Raw genomic sequence first — 25,195 nt, 5'->3', positions numbered from 1 at the left:
ACAATTAGGCAGATAGGCAGGCAGAGAAAGAGGAAGGAAGCAGGCTCTCTGCTGAGCAGAGAGCCCAATGCGGGGCTTGATCCCAGGACGCTGGGATCATGACCCGAGCCGAAGGCAGAGGCTTTAACCCACTGAGGCACCCAGGCCCCCCTTATTACATTTTTTTTTTTTTAAAGATTGACAGACAGATCACAAGTAGGCAGAGAGGCAGGCAGAGAGAGAAGGGAGGAAGCAGGCTCCCTGCAGAGCAGCAGAGCCCGATGCGGGGGCTCGATCCCAGGACGCTGGGATCATGACCTGAGCCGAAGGCAGCGGCTTTAACCCACTGAGCCACCCAGGCACCCCCTTATTACATTTTTTAATACTGACTGAAAATTGTAGCACATGCACAAGGGATATAATATGGTGATATAATGAGTAGCAGTCAACCCACTGCTCAATGTAAGAACTGGAATACCAGTTGCAATATTAGTACTCCCTAGATGCTCCTTTTCCCATCCCATACTCATTGTTAAAATACCTTTCTCTATAACTAACTTCAGTACTTCCTGTTATGATTTAAATTAGTTTCCTCTGGTTCTGTTCTCTGTTCTGTTTCATATCTATGAAACACTTTTGCTTTCACTCACAAATAAGTGAGCATAGGATTTAGAGTTGATAGATCTGGTTGGCAACTTCAGCTCTGACATAACCTTACTAACTGTGTAACTGTATACAAGTTATCTTAACTCTTCTGAGCCACAATTTCCTCATTTGTAGAGCATTCATTACTTGTAGCTATTTTATAGAAAATAAACCATTGTGATCTTATCTTAGATTCTTTTTGCAAAGTGTGAAGAAAAGTATTACATGTCTGGCTAATTTCTTCATTTGGTAATCTTTGCTTCAAAAACAAACATAATTTAAAAGAAATAATTCATCCTTTTTTTCTGGATATTTTAATAACTGAACCCAATCTATTCCAATCCAATCAATGGATGATTTTTGGTTGGCTCTGCAGATATTGATTGTCAGGTTGCCTAACTGTCCTGTTTATTATTGAATTCAATGACTTTCAAAAGACTAACATAAAGATGAAGAAAGCAGCAGAAACCGCACATGAGAAATTCATTGGATATTAATTAGGTCTAGATCTTGTGGTTAGCTGGGACAGCATCGTAGATACAAAGAAAAAGGGGTGATGACTTGAGAAACATTTAATTTTCAACATTCATTTTGTAAAATAATTTTTCTGCTTTAAGAGATAATGTGACCAGCTGTTATAATAAAGCAGTCCAGAATGTTACCAGTTAGTCTGTCACCATGGTAACAGCATCTGGGGAACATGTAAAATACATTATTCTAGAAATCCCGAGGTTGACTCCTACATTTGTATGAGCAGCCTTGTTTATCTAAAGAGATAACAAATCCAATCACTTTATACTTCTGAATTGCATGGCATGGTATCATCTCAAGAGAAGATACTAGTGTGTAAAATTCCAGGCCATTTTACAGATGGCCAACATCAAATAGCTGCAGAAGTGAAACCAGTGCCAAAAGGACAACAGAATAAAGAATTGACCCTTTATAGTTAAAACTACTTAATGTTTTGGTATCACATATGATTCTGATGCTAGAAATGGTGATGGTAACGATGATGATGATGAAAACGCAATTGTGAGAAAATCAGGACAGAAGATTTAATATAGTGTTAAATACAATCAGTTTAGTACATTTTTGTCCATTCTTCTTAAAGAGCAGTGCTTCTTCATTGTCATGTGGTGTGTATCTTACATTGTAGTCCTAAGTGGTGACTAATATGTTGTGTTGAAAAATGTGACAAGAGTTACATAATTAGGCTAATTTTAAAGGATTCTTGCAAAGAAGGGTTTTTTCCATCTTTTTCACCGTCATCTGAGGATAGAGCTACAATTACAGCATGATAAATATTTGGGTGAAATATGAAATACTCAGTCAAGTGACAGTTCCTTACTTGATGCCAAAAGATGGGTCTGACTGATTCTATGTTTCACTGACTTGACTAGTCGTTTGACCAAATTGTTTTCTTTGGTATTTTTTTAGACATAATTTAAGTGGGATAACCAGCTGTGTGGAACTTTGTCTTTAAAACTGCTTGTCCGGCCACTTCTATAATCAGAGTTTCAATAATAAGTTTGCCCACTTAACTGTCTGGCGCAACCCCCGTAACACTATCAGAAAAATACACATAGTGGTTTTAACTTTCAGTTAAGCATGAATTTTGAATAACAAAATAAGCTTTGGATGACAACAAGACCGTTGAGAATTCTTGAGAATCTTTTTTTAATAAAGGGGACTTGAATTTTATTTCTAATTTCTTAAATTATAATTCATATTGTTATGAAATTTTATACAACTGATTGCTCTAATTATTAAATTCATTAATTCTTCATAAATTCATACATTTTACCTATTTACATCACAAAAATTTAGAAGTGACAATCTGTTCTGGTGCCAATGCATACTTACTCTCTTTTTTATGGAACAGTTACCTGGTACTCACAGGAACCTCACCAAGGGAGAAGAGTTTTTATATTCATATTCCTTAAGGCTCTTACCTCCAAAGCTATGCACTTAGATTCTTCTGTACCGTTTCTACTATTTTTATAAGTTTATAAAACTTTTTTCATTTTATGAATAAAATAGTATCTGGCCTTTTGGTCAAGAAGTTTTATGGCACAACCAAACATATCTAACAAGGGCCTTTCCCCCCCACAAATTATTTTAAGATGTATTTCCAGAATAACCACTAGTAAATTTGAGGGCTAATTTGAGTCTTAGAATATTGTGATACCTATTACTGCAATACAGATTTTTTAAAAAGTCACAGTCCAATTGTATATTTGTGTTATGTGTCATGACAGTTTTAATATATTCTATACAATATTTTCTCTTTTGCTATCATTATTATTGGCAATAACTCTATTACTTTTAATAATAGCACTCATAAAAATAGAAAGATTTAACAGTTTTCATGGTTTTGAAAAATACAATTCAGAATTCTCTCTTGTAACATGACGGTAGTTTTCCTGCTTATTAATAAACTACAAAATGGGTATTATATTCTGTCAGCTTGCTATCTCTTACTTTACATGTTATTATTTCCCAAATGCTAGAGTTTCCCGACATTTATAACATGTTAAAAAAATACTGATGCTTTTATTCCTTTGGAAGTGTAAGTATGAAGTGGGTCCTAATCAAAAACATTGCTTCTTAAAAACAACAACAACGGGGCACCTAGGTGGCTCAGTGGGTTAGAGCCTCTGCTTTCGGCTCAGGTCATGATCTCAAGGTCCTGGGATCGAGCCCCGCATTGGGTTCTCTGCTCAGCAGGGAGCCTGCTTCCCCCTTCCCTCTCTGCCTGCCTCTCTGCCTGCCTCTCTGCCTACTTGTGATCTCTGTCAAATAAATAAAATCTTTAAAACAACAACAACAACAACAACATTGCTTCTTTCTTATACATTGCTATTAGGAGTGAAAATTGGTACAATGTTCATGGAGGACATCTTGGTTCTATTTGTCAAAATTTAAAATGCTCATACTCTTTGGCCCAATAATTTCAACTCCTAGGTTTTTATTCTATAATCTTGCATATGTGCAACACAAAATATGTGCAAATGAAAATTTTTTTGCGGCCTATTTGTAATAGTAAATGATGAGAAACAGTACATGCTATTATGGACTGTTTAGTTGAATTATGGTACATTTATACAGTGGATTATTATACAGACAGTATACAAATAATGACTTTTATAAATACTGATTTGGAACATTCTATTTTTTTAAAGATTTTATTTATTTATTTGAGAGAGAGAGAGAATGTACCTGAGTGGGGAGAGGGGCAGAGAGGGAGAAAGAGGAAAAGGGATAGAATCTCTAGCACTCTGCCCAGAGCATGGAGCCCGAGGCAGGGCTCAATCTCACGACCCTGAGATCATGACCAGAGCCAAAACCAAGACTTGTATGCTTAACTGACTGAGCTACCCAGGTGCCCCTGAAATAATCTTTAAGAATGAAAACTCAAGGAGAGAAAGGTATATGGTATACCCTTAGAGTGAAGAAAGAGGAAGAGAGAAAGGGGACTTATACATGTATGTCGGCAAATGCATGAATTATCATTGGAAGAATCTCCAAGAGACTACCCAAATGTGTTTGCCTCCAGAGAGGGGAACTGTGTAAGTGAGGAAAAGGAGAGAGATTTAGGTTTTTATCACATATTCTTTTGTATCTTTATATCATGTGTGTACACTCTTCTTTACATATACATATATGTACACACAAATATTTCTAAAAACTGAAAGAAATATAGCCTCATGTCCCAGAAGAAATACACTGCCTGATAGTACTTTTCATTTCCTCCTTCCCCTTTCATCACTTGAAGAGGACTGAAGTTCTTTTGTTAGTTGACAAAGAATAGACATTTCTACCTTTACAACTAGCCTGTGAAATCATTGCCAAGTAATTAGAAAGCAGTTGAACCTCTTACCCTTAACATTTTAAGTGTTTGGCTTTGTAAATATGCCAGTGTTGTTAGGTCTCTGCAATCTAAAGAGAATGGAGATCTGACAGTTATAAAGGCAGAGAAGAATCCCCTCTGGAGGCTGGAATTGTTTGTGGTCCGAACTTAGTAACTGCCAAATTGCTTCAATGTACTAATGTACACAGTCTGAGAATGATATTCTAGCATCAGACCATAATTGAATCTCTGAAGATTGTTGAGTTTACACCATATAAAATATACTAAATGTTACAGAATGTATAGCACATATGTAAAACATATTTAGATATTAATGGCAGCAAGGTTTGAAAACTTCTTTTGGTTTTAAAAGTTTTTAAACTTTAAGACAATAAAATAACATATCCACAAGGAAAAAAAAGGTTAAATTTCAATACAGAAAAAGAATTATAAAGATTGTCTAACAGTTTATAAAATGCTATCTTGCTTATAGGTAAAGATTGCCTCAAACCTTACATTTTGTGGTCATTCCATTGACTGCCAAAGAGAAACAAGAAAAGTAATTTCCTTAAAAGAAATTTCAAGGACATTGGGGGGAAAAAAATCACACCGTCACATGCATTCTCACAACACAAGGACAAATACGTGCAGATCGGATTAGTGCCAACTGACTAATATTTTCCCTTCACCATCCCCAGGAATTAATAATTGTTTCTCTTCTAATGATGTTTAAATGACTGTATAGTCATACATATGGACTGACACCTGATTCCCTAGAATGAGTGAAAATACATACCCCCAGGAGAAAGATGTCTTTGTTTCCTGGATCTTGGAGTTGTACAATATATGGTCTGACAGACTTTAAGCTCCAAGTGCCTATTTTTAGACATTATAGTTCTTTACTTTTATCTTTTAATAAAAGAAAAAATATTTGTTGAGCTGAGACTTGCTTTCACAATGGCACTTCAGCTAGCTTTGTCAGCTTAGAAAGTTTGGTGAGATGAATAATTTAGTCTGTAGGAGTAATATGTCTAGAAAAGAAACTTAAGTAGGGGTTAGATAATACAGGTAATTAATTAAATGATCTTAGGATATCTGACTCACAATGACTAATCTAAATATGTACCAAAAATACATCAAGATCATAAATCATAATTGTGATACTCTCAAGCAACACAGAACACATACTTCACTATGTAATAGAAAAAAAAAGTTGTTTTATATGTTTAAAAACATTTAAAAATTCTCTCTCTTCCTCTTTTTTTCCTTTTTTGTCTTTTGCTAATATTCACAAAGAGTCACAGTACCTGGTCAAAACAGAGAACAATCAAACTAAGATTTATAGTTAACGTCAAGAAATATGTACACATTTTAGAACATATCTTTAATTAGACATATATTTGATTTGTAAAAGCACTTTTCTGAGAATAGTTGTAGACATTACAAGGACTGCTTCTTCATATTGCCATAGTAATTAAATGGGTGCAAGGGGTACTGTGTCATGATACTGTCCTTGACATTAGGAAAATCATATATGCAGCAGATTCTCCAGGGCCAAAGAAGAGAGTAACTCCTGCCATCTCACTGATAGCTGGGAAGTCATCAGAGTTATCAAAAGAAATGGATGTCATTAAAATCTGCCTTCATATTCATTCCTTTCCTTTGGGAAACCTTAAGAATAGCCCCTGTGACACTGGAAAAGCAGATTTCTTAGTTAAGCGAGTACCTAGATATCTGCATGCAGTCCTCAATGGAACCTCTCAGTTGGGTTTCAACACTTTGGTACTCAAGTGGAATTTTCAATTAGGACAATGTTATAGGTGGTGCTAATCTTCTTCTTTTTTTTTTTTTTAATTTTTTTAAAAGATTTTATTTATTTGCCAGAGAGAGAGAGAGAGAGTACACACAAGCAGGCAGAGAGGCAGGCAGAGGCAGCGAGAGAAGCAGGCTCCCTGCTGAGCAAGGAGCCCGATGCTCCATTCCAGGACCCTGGGATCGTGCCCTGAGCCGAAGGCAGCTGCTTAACCAACTGAGCCACCCAGGCGTCCCAGGTGGTGCTAATCTTCTAAGAATACAGTAGGCCCCCCCTTATCTGTGGTTTCAATTTCCTATGGTCAACCACAGTCCGGAAGCAGATGATCCTCCTTCTGACAATTCAGCAGGAAGTCAACAGTAGCCAAACACTATGTCACCATGCCTACGTCATTCATCTCACTTCATCTCTTCATGTACCCATTTTATCATCTCACATCATCACAAGAAGAAAAAGGGTGAGTACAGTCAGATATTTTGAGAGGGGGTGCCTGGGTGGCTCAGTCAGTTAAGCATCTGCCTTCGGCTCAGGTCATGACCCCAGGGTCCTGGGATGGAGCCCCACATTGGGCTCCCTGCTCTGCAGGAAGCCTGCTTCTCCGTCTCCCACTTCCCCTGCTTGTGTTCCCTCTCTTGCTGTATCTCTTTCTGTCAAATAAATAAATAAAATCTTTAAAAAAAAAAGATATTTTGAGAAAGAACATATTCACATAACTTCTATGTGTTTTGTCATAACTGCTTTTATTATTAGTTATTGATGTTAATCACTTACTGTGCCTAATTTATAAATTAAACTTTATCATAGGTAAGAATGTATAGGAAAAAAACAATAGTATATATAGCGTTCAGGGACAGCCACAGTTGTAGGCATCCACTGGATGTGTTGGAACATATCCCCTAAGGATGGGGGGGGGGCTACTGTAATCCACAAAATGAAGTGTTATAAGAAATAGTAGTAGGAAAAAAATATTAAAAAAACAAAACTTGAGGGATGCCTGGGTGGCTTAGTGGGTTAAATCCTCTGCCTTTGGCTCAGGTCATGGTCTCAGGGTCCTAGGATCAGGCCCCACATCAGACTCTCTGCTCAGCTGGGAGCCTTCTTCCCCCTCTCTCTCTGCCTGCCTCTCTGCCTACTTGTGATCTCTGTCTGTCAAATAAATAAATAAAATCTTTAAAAAAACCTTGCAAAACAAGTATCAAAGTGGAAACAACAAACTGATTAAAAATAGCATTTATGATGAGGTGCCTCGATGGCTCAGTTGGTTAAATGTGTGACTCTTGATTTCGGCTCAAGTTATGCTCTCAGGGTCCTGAGATTGAGCCCCACATCAGATTCCATGCTGGACATGAAGCCTGCTTAACATTCTCTCCCCACCTCTCCCTCCGCCCTTCCACCACCTCTCTCTCTCTAAAAAAAAAATAATAATAACTTTTATGTTGAATGTTGGTTTTTGAATAAAAGTTTTTATTAGAAGATAATGAAGAGAGTATAGATTTTTGTGGGAATTGTGAAGAGTTTTATCAGCACTTTCATGAACTCTAGAGGTTGCTTTCCTTTTCATATCAAAACTGTACTTTAAAAAATGTCTTCCCTTTACTCTGGTATTAGTCTTATGCTTAGGCATGAGGGAGGTTTGTAAAAATGGATCAAGAGAGAGGAGAAGACTCTGGAATTAGCTAAATGCAAGTTAAAAGAGGGAGAAGAAAGGAAAGGAGATTAAAGACAAAATGTCTCTGGGAAAGAGATTACTAAGGTATCACCAACAGAGGTGTATGTAGTCAAATAAAGAGAAACATCTGGGCTGACATACGTATGGCTCAGAGATGTTAGGTCAGATAATTTCCTATTCATGCCTGTCACCAAAGAGGCACTCTTTACTCAGGACAACTTCGTTACTGAGGTTTAAGCAGGGAATGGTGGGAGGGGAAGAAGGGGTGGGAGGGGTAGAAGGAGTGGGAGGGCATTAGAGTAAACACCTGCTGTTTTGCCTTCCCAGCAACTGTTACGCCTTCTTTTACTCTCCCTGTTCCTTTGGGGCAGGAGCTTAATCACAAGGAATAACAACAGCCTTTAATTGCTGGAACTGGGAGTCCAGGCCACAGTGGGATTAAGCCCTGAGCTGCTGAGCTGCTGAGCTGCTGAGCTGTTAGCCTTGAGTTTTCCCTGGCTCAGAGCAGAGTCGGTCCCAGAATCCAAAGTGGGGCTTTAACCAGCAAAGGACAACTGAGTAACTCCAGCGTCTGAAGTATAGTAGTTATCAATTCTGGCTATACATTAGAATCACCTGCTGAGGATTTTTAAAAAAAGATTTTAATAATTTTTTTTGTCAGCGAGAGAGAGAGAACACAAACAGGGGGAACTTCCAGCAGGCAGAGGCAAAGGGAGAATCAGGCTCCCCGCTGAGCAAGAAGCCTGATGTGGGACTTGATCCCAGGACTCTGGGATCATGACCTAAGCCACCCAGGCAACCCTCATCTACTGTGGATTTAGAAAACAAAAACAAAAAACTAGACCAGGTAGACTAGAGGTATCTGGGCCTCACGTCAAACCAATTAAATCAGAATCCCCAGAGACGGAGTGTTGGGCTTCAGCGTGTGTAAAGAGCTCGGGGGTAATATGCAGCTAGGCTGAGAACAGCAGGATATGACCGTGACAGAGTGAAAAGATTAAGTGTCCAGCTCCGGGGGGAAAAGGGAAGAGGGAAGCTCTACAGGCAGCTTTTAGTAGGGAACACGCATGTTCAGTCGGCTTAACCAGTGTCAAAACGGGATTTGGAGGACTCAGAGGGCAGCAGGAGGACACCAGATATCTGAGCAGGTAGTGGAGTTAGGGGTGCAGTGAGGAAGGTCAGAGGGCAGTAGGCAAGGCATCCTGTTCTTTGTTATTTGGTTCAGGGGCAGCCTGAAATTCTCTCCTCAGCGATCATTTGACATGAGCACCCCCTCCATCTCTGCTTCCCAATGTCTCGACAACGACAGCAATCCACCACCTCTGTACAAGGAGAGCAAACCTCCCGCTCAACGGAACCACAGAATTTTAGAGCTGGAAGGGACCTTGAATATTATCTGGTTCAACACTTCTCTCTTGGACTGTGAATATCTCCACAGACCTGTTAAAGGCAAGGGGTGTTTCTTATGCTTCACTGTTTCTCTATGCATAAATATTAAATGACCAACTGAACAAATTTTCAGATGAGGAAGCTGAGTTGCATAGTCATTAAATCAGTCGGTTCATTCATTCACTTAATACCAGTACAAACAGAAAGCTTTAGATATCCATAAGGATGAATGTATAGCATGGCCACTATAGTTAATACTGTACTGTATATTTGAAATTTGCAGAGAATAGATCTTAAGTATTCTTAGCACACCATAAAATAATGGTAACTATGTGAGATGATGGATGTGTTAATTTGTTTGTAATCACTGTGGTAATCATTTCATAATGTATATCAAATCATCATGTTGTACAACTTAAATATTACATAACTTTTATTTGCCAATCATACCTCAATAAAGCTAAGAAAAATAAAACTAGCAAAAAGTTGAAATATACTCATAATTTTTGCTTTAACATAATGTGTTTTTTTCTTACAGTGGATATTTGGTATTTCATAAACAAAAATTAATGTTTGCAGCTGGAAAGAAACATAAGAAACTGAATATTTCTGATGACCTTAGAAATACAAGTAAATTGAATCCAACCAACACCTTGATGTCCTTATTAGGGAAGGCACTGTGTTAGGTGCTATAAACATTAGTGGAGTTTAATCATTAAGGGCCCAGGCTCCTGATTCAAAGTGCCTGGGCTGGATTTCTGGTTCCTACTTTTCGACTGTGTGATATTTATTTATTTAACCTCTTCATTTCTCCCTTTTCTCAACTGTAAAATGGGAATAATAAAATATGCCTTGCAGGGATGACAGTACTTTATGCAAAACAAATACTCACTAAATGTTAACTATTTTTAGCATTATTTAATATTATCTGCTGTTTTGAACCCCCACTACTGAGAAGAGTGGGACCTGTTACCTACACGGGACTTTATCTTGCTGAGCTTCATGCTGGGTTTGGGACTATGAACTATGCCAATGGGACTAGGGCTGGAGAACCTCTGAATTTAGGCAAAATAATGCGGAGAGGAGTTTGAAGCCAGGCGGACAATCCAAAAAGAAGAAAATGTGAGCCACTGGTTCTAATGAGATCCAAGAGCTGTTTTTCTGTGTAATGTGGTATGTCATCTCCATGACAAAACCTGCAGTGAAGTCCACTTTGCTCACTAATGTTTTCAGGTGATATGGTTTACTTTGGCGGAACTCAAAGTGGTTCTGGGTCTAGCAGGGAGGATGTATGCCCGGCGTAGTCAGAGGATGGGAGAACAGTTGGCATCTGGGATCCACGAAGAGGAATGAAGCACAGTCTGAGCCCTTAATAAACCATGATTTCTTAATCATATATAACAGCAGAGACTGATATGTATGCACCATGTTAATTTAAACACAAGGTAGAATAAATTTGGTGTTATACTGATTGCACAAAATGCTACAGAAATATGGAAATAGGAAAGACTTCCTCTGACTGGGGGTTTGGAAAAGGTTCAGGGAGAAATGGTATCACCCTTTCCAGGTTAAGTGACCATTATGGACTGAATGTTTACGTTCCCCCCAAAATGTATATGTTGAAATCCTAACATCCAATGCAATGATATTTGGCAGTGGGGTCTTGGGAGGTAATTAGGTTTGGGGCCAAAGCCCTTGTGAAGGGGATTAGTGCCCTTATGAAAGAAACCACAAAGAGCTCTCCTAGTCCTTTCTGCTATGTGAGTACACACTGAGAAGACAGTCAACTACCAGGAAGTAGGACTTCACCAAACACCAAATCTGCTGCCACCTTGATCTGGACTCCCTAGGTTCCAGGACTGTGACAAATAAATGTCTGTTGTTTAAACAAGCTAGTCTGTGGAGTTTATGTTATCACGGCCCTAATAAACTGGGACGAAGAGAGTGCCTAACAAGGGGTATATGGTGAGCAGAGGAGTGAGCAAAGGATCAGAGGCAAAGAAGGGCAGAGCTCTGCTTAGGAAACTGCGAGACTACCTGGTATTAGCAAACAATGCCAAAACCCCACTTCCATCTCTAGACATTTTGCTATGTAAACTACCACTGTTGGGTGCAGCTAAATACAATCCTGATAGAGTAGTCAGTAAATATGTGCTAAATGAATAAATAGAGGAATGAGAAAAGGATTGGAATGGGAGATCAAAGATCTCAACTCCAATTCTGGCTCACCAACTGTGGTAGTAGGCAGATATGTTTTTGTCTGCCCAATTTACCTTCATTTTTAAAAAAAAAAAGATTTTATTTATTTGAGAAAGAAAGCAAGTGCATGAGCGGGGTGGGGGTGCGGCGCAGAAGCAAAGAGAGAGGGAGTAAGTATAAACTCAAATACAGTATAGGGCAGGGGTTAAGAGCACAGGTCCTGGAAGTAACAACCTGGGTTGAAATCCTGGCTCCGCACACATGTCGGCTTTATGTTCTTAAAAAAGTCACTTAACCCCTCTAAGCCTCAGTTTCCCCATCTGTAAAATTATACCTACCTCATGTTGAGTAAAGAATTTTATGTATAGGAATATTCTGGAAGAATATAAGCAAAATATAAATAGTGATTATTTCTAGCTGATGAAATTATGGGTGAATTTTTTTGCCCTCTTTTTCTATTTTCTATAGAAAAATATTTATATTTTTATAGTTTCTACAGTGATTTAAAATATTATTTTCTGTGTCAGCATAGCATCACAGTTATGATCACATACTCTAGAACTGGACTTCTTACGTTCCAGTTGCTTATTTGCTGTGTGAGCTTGGGCAGGTTACTTGGCCTCTACTTCAGTTTCCTCACTCATAAAATGGAGATCGTATTATTTCCATCACAGATGTAAATGGATTAATATAGGTGATGTGATTAGAACAGTACCTGCCAGATAATGTTATATGATGTTTCCAAATATTACTATTATTGTTATTATTATTTAAGATTTTATTTATTTATTTGACAGAGAGAGACAGCCAGAGGGAGAACACAAGCAGGGGGAGTGGGAGAAGGAGAAGCAGGTTCCCCACTGAGCAGGGAGCCCGATGCAGGACCCCGGGATCACGACCTTAGCCGAAGGCAGATGCCCAACGACCGAGCCACCCAGGCGCCCATGATGTTTTCAAACATTAACGTTTTTCTCTTTTATGTCATTTTCCTCAAAATGCCTATTCTTTGGATGCTTTGAGTCAAGAGGCTAAGTTACAGGCATATAGTAGCTCACTTTAGTTTAATGCAGGTGTCTGCAGACTATGACCAATGGCCAGGTGCTCTATGAGCTAATAGTTTTTACATTTTTAAAGGGTTGTGAAAAAAGAAAGAAAGAAAAAAGAAGAAGGTGCAAAAAGAGATAGTAAATACTTTAGGCTTTGTGGACTACTCTGGCCCTTTATAGAAAAAGTTTGTTGGCTGTTGGCTTAATTTGTTTCCCCTTTCAAATATGTTTAGGATTTAAAAACCACCATGCTATAAGTACCAAGGAATAAATTTCTAAGGGTGGAATTTCAAGAAATACTATAAATAGGGGAAATAGCTTTGGGACAAGAAAGATTTTATTCTATTTTGTGAATATTTGTTCCCCTGGCTCCGTGGTAAGATCACTTTTTTCTACCAGTGATTAAGAATAGCTTCACAGTAATTGAAAGCGTGGTACTGTAGGATCAAACAACCCAAAAGGTACTTAAAAAACTCACCAGGCTGGATGGGATCAAGGCTGAATGGATCTCAAATGATTATTGTGTTTCTCTTGGCCTACTTTGTCATGCTGTTGGTTATCTAAACTACTGTGGGAATCCCGGATCATACCAAGTCTGGAATCAGCAAATTTGCCAGACTAAGTACTCAGTTTCTTGCCACAGACCCTTGTGGTAATGAGTGTGGGAGTGGGAAGGCTGAAAGAAATCTCTCTAGACCCCAGTTAGGCATATTTCAGAGAAAGAAAGTTGCCACTAGCAAATCCTCAGATTTCAAAAGAAATCCGAGGTTAAAAAGCAATTGTTTTTAAAAAAGGGAGAGATTAAGCTAAGTATTTTTGTTTGTTTGTTTTGGGGGGTTTTTTTTTGGTTGTTTGCAAACAGAAAGAGTGTTAACCTGTGATTATCAGCATAACTGTATCTAGTGGTTTACTCAGCAATAAGCAATTTGTAGCCTTTCCCTGTGTTTTCATAAGCACACAAGATAACCTCAGGCAAGAGAATGGGAGAAGAGACATGATGTTCCTTTGAGGGCCTTCAAACTACGCTGGTAGGAAGCTGGTAGGTCTGTCTAGGAAGCTGCTGTGTGGTGGGGGTTGCATTTGTCTATTGAGTCCAGGAGTCTGGGTATTGCTGTAGTGGGTGGAGGGTGGGGAACTAGAGGGCTACTTCCTTTTTGACCTTAATTGGGTCTGCTGAGATTCAAACATGAGTGGTCAACCAAGGGGCTAGGGTGTGCCAAAAGTCTATTTGCATGAAAAACTAAGGATACTTCCTGGGCAGAGGGGGTCAGGCAGGCACTTTTGATACAGTAAAAACAAAAACCATAATTATAAAATGGCAGCGGTGCTTCTGAATATAGTACAGATTCTGCACTCCGACTTGACTTTCAGCTCACCGCCCACCAGTGTCTTAAGTCCCACTTGGGGAGGGAGGGTATCAGAGTCCCCACTTTCCCTGCAAAGGCTTTTGCCTTTGAAGAGCGAGGAGATGCTCCAATACAGACTTGGCAACTTTTTCTTTTCTCAAGTAAAGTCATTTAAAAATGCATATGCCATCTAATATTGTCATGGTTTCAGAAAAGAAAACTGTAACACAGACATGTAAGAAAACAAATTTAACTTAAAAACTGAGTTAATTTATACTTTATAAAAAACTTTGAAAGTTGACAAATTTAGAACAGCTTCTAGTGAGACATGGCATGGACTGGACTTGGGTCTCCTCAACCCTGACTGTGAAATCTAGCTTTCCTGGACAGCTGAAACTTTATGCATCTTGAGTAGCATATCTTGCAGGAATGTGGAAGCAGGATGATTACCTCAAGGAGGGACTGAACTACTAAGACAGGTGAAGTCTGAACCAAACTAGTCTGTACCCAGGTGGACCCCTGGCCCTGGCTTTTCACCAACTATACCCTTCATTATAATACTAAAAACCATGCACATGAGTAGAGATTTAACAAGCTAAATGGACTTGTAACATGTGAAGGAGCAAAAATTTTAAGTGTGTAGGCGCCAAGAAATCCCCAACTCTGTATGTCTCAACATCACTCCTTTCTCTTCTTAGTCCCCTTAAAAACTTTCCCTGGCCTATGTTAGGGGATTGAGTCTGAAGTACTCTTTCCTTTGTACTATCTCCTTGTGCTCCAGAATAAGCCCCAATAAAAGCCTTGCCTGGAACTCCCTTTTGGTCTCTAGTCAATTCCTGTTGTTTAGAGAGCCCAAAGACCAAGTGGGTGACACTAGGAAAAACTTCCCTCCACCATGTTGCAACTACATATCCCTTTTCTTCTCTGTTTCATCATCATTGCTTACTCCCTGCCTCTGGTCTTCTACCATACACAGCCCTCCAATGTTTCCAACCATACTTCTTAATTACATCAGCTTAGTAGAGCATGGATCAGCTATGGTCTTGGGGATGTAAGACGTCTATGCAGAGCAGCAGATACTCAGGCTGAGTGAGACCTATCACTGGAAATAAGGTCAAGGAGGGCAGGGGCTGTGGCTTTTTTCCCACTATACCCCCTGATCCTAAAAACAAGGCCTGGAAGGTACAGGTGTTTCATAAATATTCACCGAAACAATGAATAAAATACAGGCAAGGTATATATAGGTTATCCTGTAATACTATGATATACTGTGTAATACTATGTAATACTGTAATACTATGTATACTATGTAATACTAATGACAATGAGGTAGTAGTCACTGCCTTACTGGTGGTAATGACATTATACAAATAATTAAATATTAAACCTCTTTGCACAAAGAGAAGGAAAAAATTGCTAATTCACCATGTTAACCTAACCATCATTATACCTTTGTTGCTATTCTTCTCAGTGTTTTATAATAGGCATTTAAAATTTATTTGTAATCAGAAAATTTGGATAGGAAATATGGCACTTATTTTCACAAGAACCAATCTCCTTTACCTACACTTATCATTAAAAACAAACTTAAGTGATGTCACCTAAGAAAGTTTGAACTAACCTTTGATAATCTATGTGAGTGCATGTGGTATAAATCATAGAAGACTTACTAGTTAAGGAGATATAGCATATGTATTCTCTTGCTGACTTCTACTGTAAGGGTTTCAACGTCTCATTCATAATGAGGGATTCACAATCTCAAAGGTCTTCTCGAGTCTGAAGTTCAATGATTCCTCAAATAGATTTTATTGTTTTACGTTGATTATAATGTCGCTTATAAATATAATATTCATATATTTATGCATGTAAGTTTATATATTTATATATAACAGTAAATACAAACTCAGATATAGGAGCTCCTTCCACGCAGAAATAGATTTTAGAAATTCACGTAAAGACCATTTCTAACATTTCACGACTACTTTTTACCTGGAGGGACAGTAGTGAGTAATTTCACTTAACAGAAAGACCGATTATTGGAAATTTAAAGGTAACTCTTTACCCTTATAAGCCAATAAAACAGAACATTAATTCAAAACAAAGTGACAATATACCAGCTAGCTCATAGTCTAAGGGACAGAGCTAAGAGAAAATATTAATCGGTGCAGAAATGAGATAAAGAAAAATTTGTCATATGCTCCTACATGGAGTAGGGTAAAGCAGGAAATTCTTCCTTGTAGTAGAATTCAGGATCAATCTCTCCCCCACTTTGTGTTCTTCTAAAGACCAAATCACTTTCTCCAGAAGATAACCTGGCAGCTTGATGGTTATTTCATTAATTTATGTATAATCTTTCTTTTGGAGGTAACGGAATTGCTTTCAAGTTTAATCTCCATTGCTACCACCCCCCAGTCAAGTGAGATTGACAGGACCAGGAAAGTTTAAATAAACGACGCCTTCAAGGGTGACAAAAATGCTTCTGCTGTGGAGATTAAGTTTCTGTTGAAACTTTAAATAGCCTAGGCTCGTCACAACTTCAGAAGCATAAGTAATTCATGCTGCAAGCAGTTAAATCGAAGTTTATCAGAACTGCTTCCTAGCCTGAATGCTGAAAGCTGAAATCGGACTAGCAGCCACACTCCAGGATTTCCACGGTAGCTCAAGAAAGAGAATTTGGGACTCTTTAGAAGAGTCCCAGATTGCACGCGTCTTCCGACACCAAACGCCGAGGAGTTTACTGGCATGTTAACCATATTAATGGGCATTATTACCCTATCAGGCTGCAAAATTCATGTATATAATAGCAACTTTCCTACCGCGCGTTGCCACCGGACAAGGGACCTCCGCAGCCACCCTCCGCCCCAGGTCGGTGCGTCGGAGACGCCCAGAGTCCGGCCTTGCTCCAAAACCAGCCCCAGCCGGCCCGTTCCCAGCGTTCATCATGGTCTCTTGCTGCCCCCTGCTGGGCTCTTCGGGTCGGGCTTGCAGAGGACTGTCGCTCGGCCGCCGGGGGGCGCAAAGAAGGCTACGTCACCTCTAAGCGACCGGAAGTTAGTCTTGTTCATTTCCGCCTCTCGGTCCCGCCCCAGGCCGTAGAGGCGGAGGTAAAGGCATCCCTGGACTATTAATACAGTGCCGGTTGAGGTCTGTGGCTCGTTGGGCTTGTGCTTTTTCTTTTTAGAAGCGGGTCTGGGTGATTTTGTTGTTTGGTGGCGTTCTCTTCCCGCGCAGCGCCTTGGCCAGTAGGTTTTGGGGAGGAAGAGGGATGGGGAGAACCCAAGTAATGGAACCCGTGGAATATCTGTATTAGCTTCAGTGAGCTAATGTAAACTTGTCACAGAGCTCGGCCTTTCCCCCGATTTTCTAATTTTAGGAATAATCCCTGCCTTTTAAATTGTGGGGTTCAAGTAAGACGAAATATGGGAAGCACTTAGCTCTGGTTTTACAAATCAAATGCATGATTACGCTGCCTTTTGCCATTAATACTTAGGGGCGTGTTCTTGCTGTTTTCCTTTCAGTATCTCTGAGAGATGCTTAGTACATGAGAGGTGACGCTTCTCACAAGAACGTTATGCAGTGTTAGCTGGGATCGATTTCTTTATTCTGTATCACGAAGTGCTGACGATATTGTGTCCTCCCCCCACTTTTTTCCCCCCCATTTTTAGGGACAACTCTTTACCAGCTCTTCAGGAGAAATGCAACATCCTCTCTCTTTAAGACAAATTAGGTGAGAAATGGATTGCTGTTAAGATCTCCAAGCTTCCCTTGTTTTATCAAAAGAAGACCAATTGGAATGTAGTCCCCTGGGGCAGTGATTAGCCATCCCCATCAAAGTTTCTTTATCAAGCGAATTGTGCAGCAGAGAACAAGGAAATCCTCTTTTATTCCTTAGGCCTTACAAGTTTTGAGTACAGATGTTTTCAGTGTATTTGTTAATTTTGTACTTTAGTCCTTGGAATAATGGTTTTAGTTAATTAAAGAGCGAATTGAGAGACAAACTGAAATAAATTTTGGAATATTAATTATTTTTGAAATTTGTAGTTTGAGACAGTTGATAACTTTTTGCATTAGGCTGCTTATGTATTTATTACTGTGCTAGATGTTACAGGAATGTTTTGAATGTGGATCAGGTGCTGAAAGTAAAACAGTATTTTTCAGGTTTAACTTTTTTTGTATTGAAAACTGAAAAACTGATAAAGGTAACATATTTCCCAGTACTTTCTGCACCCCTAAGCCAATTTAATTTGTTCTTAATTTATCTGGTTGCAAAATAACATATTTATTAAATAGTGTCACAGTATTTCAGGAACAGTACATAGCCCACATTAATCTCTCAAAGATAACTCTTACTACCTTTTTACCCTCTTTGTATACATTAATGCCCCCTCTTTATATAAGTGATAACTATTTTATCTGTACGGTTATGTGATTTGCCACTTAGAATATCTTGGATATCTTTCCATTGTGTTAGTTATGACTCTTTATAAAGAAATCAGGTTGTATAGTATTATGTTACATAGATGTATCACAATTTATGAATCATTTGTTGGTGGGTTTCTTCTTTTCTGCCAAAGCAAATATTTAGGACAGTCATCCTTTTTTTTTTTTTTTTAATTTTTTTTTAAAGATTTTATTTATTTATTTGACAGAGATCACAGGTAGGCAGAGAGGCAGCCAGAGAGAGAGGAAGGGAAGCAGGCTCCCTGCTGAGCAGAGAGCCTGATGCGGGGCTCAATCCCAGGACCCTGGGATCACGACCTGAGCCGAAGGCAGAGGCTTTAACCCACTGAGCCACCCAGGCGCCCCGACAGTCATCCTTTTTAATAACAAATGTGTATTGTCCTTTTATTTTTTTGGATAATCTTAAAGAAGTGAAAATGCTGGGTTAAAGGATATGGTAGATGGTGCCAAATCCCCAGCTGGGGTATTTAAGAATTTTCTGCATTTCCTCACATGCTCACAAACAGCAAGCGAGAAAGAGCATAAGGTGGGGGCAGGGGCAGAGGGAGAGTGAGAAGCAGACCTCCCACTGAGCAGGAGCCCTACCCAGGGCTTAATCAGAAGCAGACTCCCCACGGAGCAGAGAACCTAATGGCAGGGCTTGATCCCAGGAACCTGGGATCATGACCTGAGCCAAAGGCAGGTGCTTAACTGACCAAGCCACCCTGGTACCTGTACGTTTTAGGTTCTTTAGTAATAAGTTATAAAACAAATGATTCTCTTCAGCGGTATTTGTTAAGTTAAATATTCTCGTTGGAAGGTAGTATTTGAATGAGACCTTGAACTATGGATAGATATGGGAGGATGGGCCTTTTTGAAAGAAAAGCTTCCCCAAAGGCACGGAGACAAAAATGGGCAAGAATGTTTAGAATTTGAGGTCTGAGAGACAATAATGCCTGGTTGTGAGGTTGTAGAATAGAACAGATAGCTAGGAAGGTAGTTGGAATGGTGTGGTGAGAGTTTTGAAGGTGTTTGTGAAGATTTTGCTTTCTAGGGAGAGCTACAAAGGCCTTTAATCAGGGAGTAAGGGATGTAATCACTTCCTAGTTTCAAAGGTATACTGTGGTGGCAGTTTTGCGTGACTGATGTTAGAGAAGCAGCAGGTTAAGTGGCTGTTACAGCCTGGGTGAGGGAGAACAGCAAAGATGAGAGATGCTATTGAAGATGCTGAAGAAGCTGAATTTACATGATTCAATGACTGGGGTTGAGGAAGAAGAAAATAATCACTTTTAGATTTTTATCATGAGTGACTATTACGATAGTGGTAGTGATTCCACTAACAGAAGAGGGCTAGTTTGGGGGCTGGGAAAGATGTTCAGTTTGGTTTTAGACATGTTAATTCATGTGAAAGATATTTCCACAGAGAGCGAATTATTCACAAGACATAGATTCAGGAGAAACCTTAATAGATTTTATGACTCCTTTTGTTAAGAAATCTGGCATATATTTTCACTGTTAGTCTGTTATTAATACAGTTCATTTTGAACTTTCTGTGGCATGCTCAGCCTGTCAGTCATTTCAAGAGTTTGTTGTCTAGAGTAGTTGTCTTCAGACTTTTGATTGTGTACACTCTCAGTAAACTAGGTTTTATACATGTACTTCCAATGTATGTATATTTACTAATTATATACATGTTTTATAGTACTATTACATTGTATATATAAAACACGTAAAAAATGGAATTTTTAAAAGGCTAAGACAGATATAAATTGGAGTTTCACAGCTTGCTTCCTGTATCTCATTGGATCATCTTTCACCCCTCTTCCCAAAGCACAGGTCTTACCTACCACTGTCAGTGTTCTGTACCATTATCCAGTAGAGGTCACCCTTGCGCATCTGGAAGAGAGAACAGATGTTGAGCTGTACAAGTAGAGCCCTCATTCTTTAGTTAGAATGAGGATCTTATTTTTAAACTTCTGAATTCATGCATTTCTGGAAGAATATGTAGTTAAAAGAGTAGTATGTGGTATTATAGAGAAATAATAGTGAACTCACAGTATAGGGCAGTCTAAAATGTGCTGCTGTTTGATGTTTATTTCGTGAGGGTCTTGAATTTTTGTTTGAATGTTACTTGATTCTGTAGTTTGGGAATCTTTTTCTAATTCTTTGAAGATCTGTAGATTGCCTGAGAGATCAGGGAGTTCCCTGCCTCTAGGCATACTCTTAAGTTCTTGTTACATTGATATAACTGAGGGATGGGTGGCTGGCTCATTCAGTGCAGCATGCGACTCTTGATCTGGGGGTTGTGAGTTTGAGACCCACGTTGGGTGTAAAGATTACTTAAAAATAAAATCTTTTAAAAAATAGTGTAATTAAAAGGGCAGACACAGAGAGGCTTTCTTTAATACCAATCTTGAAAACAGTATCTCAAGCCCAGAGATATTAGTGGTGAGTTGGAACCATCTATTTCTATTTTTTATTTTTTAAGATTTCATTCAATTATTTGTCAGAGAAAGAGCACAAGCAGGGAGAGTGGCAGGCACAGGGAGAAGCAGGCTTGCCGCTAAACAGGGAGCCCGATGATGTGGGGTTGGGTCCCAGACCCCGGAACCATGACCAGAGCCAAAGGCAGACACTTAACTGATTAAGCCACCCAGATGCCCCTATTTTATGTTTAATTAGGAGAGGTGAGAGGGGAGGTGTGTCCTTTTAGTGATTAGAGCCCATTGTTAGTAATTAGAAATTAAGAGCTAAGTTTGTCACAGCTATATAGTCAAAAAGGAAAAAGTACAATTAAAAAATATATATGTTGTTTTAGGACTCAGACTACAATTAGCTTAAGAACATAAATCATCTGACAAATTGAGTAACAGATGAAAATTTTTCTGTTGCTTTCCTGATAAAGTATTTCCTATCAATGCAGATACTTGTTTTAGTAGGTACCTATGGATATTATCATCTATAAATTCATACATTTTGTGCCCCATTTCTAAATGATTAGGAAAATGAGTTATTGAGGTTTTAGTCACTTGCCTGAAGTTATGTGTTCTGATACAGATGCAGAGAGCCCTGGGTTCATCTTTTATAATGTGGCAGGGTAGTAGAGGATGGTAAAAGTAACTTTTCAAAGTTTATGGGCTCTCAGCACAGTTCCACTATGTAGATTATATAGTGCAGCTAAATCATTTTGAAGATAAAAATTGGTTTGGAGTAGTTGGTTACAACCCAGAGGGCAATAGGGTAAACTGAAGGACATGGAGATTGAGATTGGGAACTGTCGACCAGAGGTCTATATAAAGCTAAGAATTAAGACTAATGATAGCATGGGTTTAAAGAGAACCATGAGTCTAGAAAAAGGTGTTTAAGGTGGAAATTAGATAGTCTGAAGTGTTGATTTTAAAGGCTATGTTTAGAGTTTGAGGAACCAGGAAGAGGGAACAGGGGCAAAGTAGTCTGGTATCTGTGGGTGGAAGCAAGGCCAAAGATCGGGAAGTTGGAAGACAAGGCAGAATTGAAAGCATTGGTTAATAGGAATAAGCCAAAGGTTTGAAAACTAGGAGGATAAAGCAGAGGTAGGGAGGGACAACTGGTTTTGGTAGCAAACAGGCAAGTCCAAATATAAAGAGCAAAATAAAGGGAGGAATAGTTGTAGGACAGTGAAGATGCTTATATTGCTTTTCTTCACATTAAGAATGGAAGCAGCCCCAGGCCCACAGATAATCAGAAGGTGTAAACTGGAGAGTGGGAGTGCAGTGGCTGAATTGTTACTGCAGCACCAAGAGAGCTGGAGCTATACATACTTTCTCATAGAAATGGCCATGATGCTTACAGGACCTTAATATGTCTTTTTAGCTGTTTAACATATGCATTTGTGTAATATTATGTATGTTGTTTTACACAGCATTCCAAAAGGTTTGGGATACCTGACCATTATGCCACCAAGAAACTTATTGTGTATGAGAAGTAACTTTCTCTTTGGTTCAAGATGTTGGATGATCCGATTTTCAGCAGAAATCCTCCTTAAATCAGTTTCATTTAGGCTTTTTAGTGTGAAGTGTGGTAAAGCAGACAGTGAGTCTTTGGAGAATGAAAAATTACTGAATAACTTACTTACAATGGGAGTAGATGTTGACATGGCGAAAAAACGACAGCCTGGAGTTTTTAATAGGACAGGAACTAAAGAGCAGGAGCTGAAGATGTTCCTTCTGTCCAAGGGAGCTAGCAAAGAAGTGATTGCTAGCGTTATATCAAGATATCCACGAGCCATAACACGCACACCTGAAAGTCTTTCAGAACGGTGGGATCTGTGGAGAAAAATTATGACATCAGACCTTGAAATTATAAATATTTTGGAACGTTCTCCCGAATCTTTTTTTCGGTCTAGTAATAACCTAAACTTAGAGAATAATATAAAGTTCTTCTATTCAGTTGGATTGACCCATAAATGCCTTTCTCGATTATTGACCAATGCCCCACGTACCTTCTCCAACAGTCTAGATCTGAATAAACAGATGATTGAGTTTTTGCAAGAAGTCTCTTTGTCTTTGGGTTACAATAACCCCAGAGATTTTGTTAGGAAGATAATTTTAAAAAACCCTTTCATCTTAATTCAGAGTACCAAACGGGTAAAAACCAACATTGAGTTTTTACAGTCAACTTTCAGCTTGAACAATGAGAAGCTGCTTGTTCTTCTCTGTGGTCCAGGAGCTAAAATTCTAGACCTTTCCAATGACTATGTCAACAGAAACTACACAAATATCAAAGAGAAGCTGTTTTTTCTTGGGTGTACTGAAGAAGAGATACACAAGTTTATCTTACGCTATCCAGATGTGATCTTCTTGGGAGAGAAAAAATTCAATGATAAATTAGACTGCCTCATAGAAGAAAAACTCAGCATATCACAAATAATTGAAAATCCTCGGATTTTGGATTCAAGCATAAATACTTTAAAAAGTCGAATCAAAGAATTGGTAAATGCTGGCTATGACTTAAGTACATCAAACATCGCTCTGTTATGTTGGAGTCAAAAAAGATATAAAGCTAAATTGAAAAAGTTAAACATTGAATAGAACATTGTTCTGGAAAATTAAAAAGTGTCAGTCTTAACAATGTAGTGATACTTCATTTTGAATTTGGGCCTTTCAAAAAGGAGAGCTTTGGTTTCTTAACCATAGATACATACATAATGATTCTTTGGATATTTTATTTTAAAGGTTCATAAAAACTCATGGTCATTATGCTCTAGTACAGTCTTCCCAGCTACCTTTTTCTAGTTTGAATTAATACAACATTTGGTTATATGCTATAGGCCTTTGGCTGTCATATGAATGGTAGTTCCTGAGTGCCATGGTGGAACAATATATAAAAAGATAGAAAGTACAGAATAAGCTTTTTTGGTTTCTGTTCAGATTAAAAAATCAACAGATTCATTTGGATAGTTATTGCCACATATCTAATTGTGGTTTATCTTCAAAATAGAATGCCAGTAAAAATCTGACAAACCAAAAAGGAGGGCTTTTCATCTCAAGTTCTGCATTCTTCATTTAAACCATTAGTATGTTCCCCTTTCCCTCCAAGGTAGGGTTAATTTACTGTGGGAATATCTTGATTTCTTTAAAGACAATAGCAACTATGATGGGCAGAAGAATGGCCACCCAAAGATGTCAGCGTCTGAACTCCCAGAATCTGAATCTGTTCTGTTACATTGGAAAAGAATTTTTTTTTTAAAAGATTTTTTATTTATTTATTTTTTTTGGCAGAGAGAGATTACAAATAGGCAGAGAAGCAGGCAGAGAGAGGGGGAAGCAGGCTCCCAGCTGAGCAGAGAGCCCGATGTGGGGCTCGATCCCAGGACCCTGGGATTATGACCTGAGCCGAAGGCAGCAGCTTAACCCACTGAGCCACCCAGGCGCCCCACATTGGAAAAGAATTTTGCAGTTGGAATTAAGTTAAGGACCTTAAGATAGGGAGATGATTCCAAATTATCTGTGTGGGGCCAGTGTTACCATATGGGTTCTTAAAATGGAAAAGGGATATGACATAAGGACTTGACCCTATTTACTGGCTTTGAAGAAGGAAGGGACCATGAGCCAAGGAATGCAGGTGGCCTCTGAGAAAATGGAAAAGGCAAGGAAACATTCTCCCCCTGGTGCTGCCAGAAAGGAACACAGCCCTTCTGGGACTTTGAATTTAGCCCACTGAGACTTGTTGTCAAACTTCTGACCAACAGAACCCTAAGATAAATTTGTGTTATTTTAAGCCATTGAGTATGTGACAATTTGTTATAGCAGCAAATAGGTGAATATATGGGGAGGAGTCACAATCATGTGGTTCTTTTAGTATATGTGTTTCTTCCTCTTGTAATTACCTGTTTTATCTACATATCTTTCTGGAATGACTAGCAAGTTGTTGTTTTTAAAGACCTCTAAATGTCTGTATAAAAAATGAAATGTAAGTAATAAAATCCAAATAAAGAAGTGTTTTTACTTAATGTAGCTTAAAGAAATGGTTGTAGTTTCTGTATTTTTATATCTGATGTGCATTTTATCTAATGTAAATAAAGACGAAGGAATTTTAGATGCACCAACTTAAAAAATGACAAATCAGGTGATAGCTGTATTTTGAAGAATTCACAACCTTGCTCTGATATAAATTGAAAGACAAGTGACAAATTATGTGACCTTAATTACTTCCAGGTGTTTTCCAGAGACATTTGTTTTCCAAATGTAGATTTTGAATTAAAAAACAGTGGTGCTAAACCTTTGAGGCCTTATTTCCTAAATGATGCTTCAAAAAAACTTTTTCCTGGCACAGAAACAA

At 38.7% G+C, this 25,195-nt stretch overlaps 2 protein-coding genes across 3 annotated transcripts in view; one reads left to right on the top strand and one right to left on the bottom strand.

Annotated features, from left to right (window-relative positions):
• The window catches only part of AKAP9 (A-kinase anchoring protein 9), a 187,950-nt gene extending 171,073 nt beyond the window's left edge, over positions 1-16,877 (bottom strand). Inside the window, exon 1 of the mRNA XM_080818398.1 lies at positions 16,753-16,877. Coding sequence (XP_080674524.1) covers positions 16,753-16,876 — 124 coding nt within the window. The 5' untranslated portion in view covers position 16,877. The remainder of the gene's footprint in view (positions 1-16,752) is intronic.
• A 130-nt stretch (positions 16,878-17,007) lies between these two features.
• MTERF1 (mitochondrial transcription termination factor 1) lies at positions 17,008-24,869 on the top strand. 2 transcript variants are annotated; one of them, XM_080818551.1, is made up of 3 exons: positions 17,013-17,080; positions 17,602-17,663; positions 22,278-24,869. In XM_080818551.1, exons 2-3 carry the CDS (start codon positions 17,632-17,634, stop codon positions 23,443-23,445), a joined length of 1,200 nt encoding a protein of 399 aa, XP_080674677.1. In that variant the 5' UTR covers positions 17,013-17,080; positions 17,602-17,631; the 3' UTR covers positions 23,446-24,869. The 2 variants fall into 2 exon arrangements, with proteins under 2 accessions (XP_080674678.1, XP_080674677.1); XM_080818552.1 differs by lacking the exon at positions 17,602-17,663 and having other exon boundaries at positions 17,008-17,080.
• Positions 24,870-25,195: the final 326 nt, after the last annotated feature.

The sequence above is a fragment of the Martes martes genome (genome assembly GCF_963455335.1).
Source record: "Martes martes genome assembly, chromosome: 11".
Classification (NCBI taxonomy): Eukaryota; Metazoa; Chordata; class Mammalia; order Carnivora; family Mustelidae; genus Martes; species Martes martes.
This window is presented reverse-complemented; position numbering and strand designations above follow the sequence as displayed.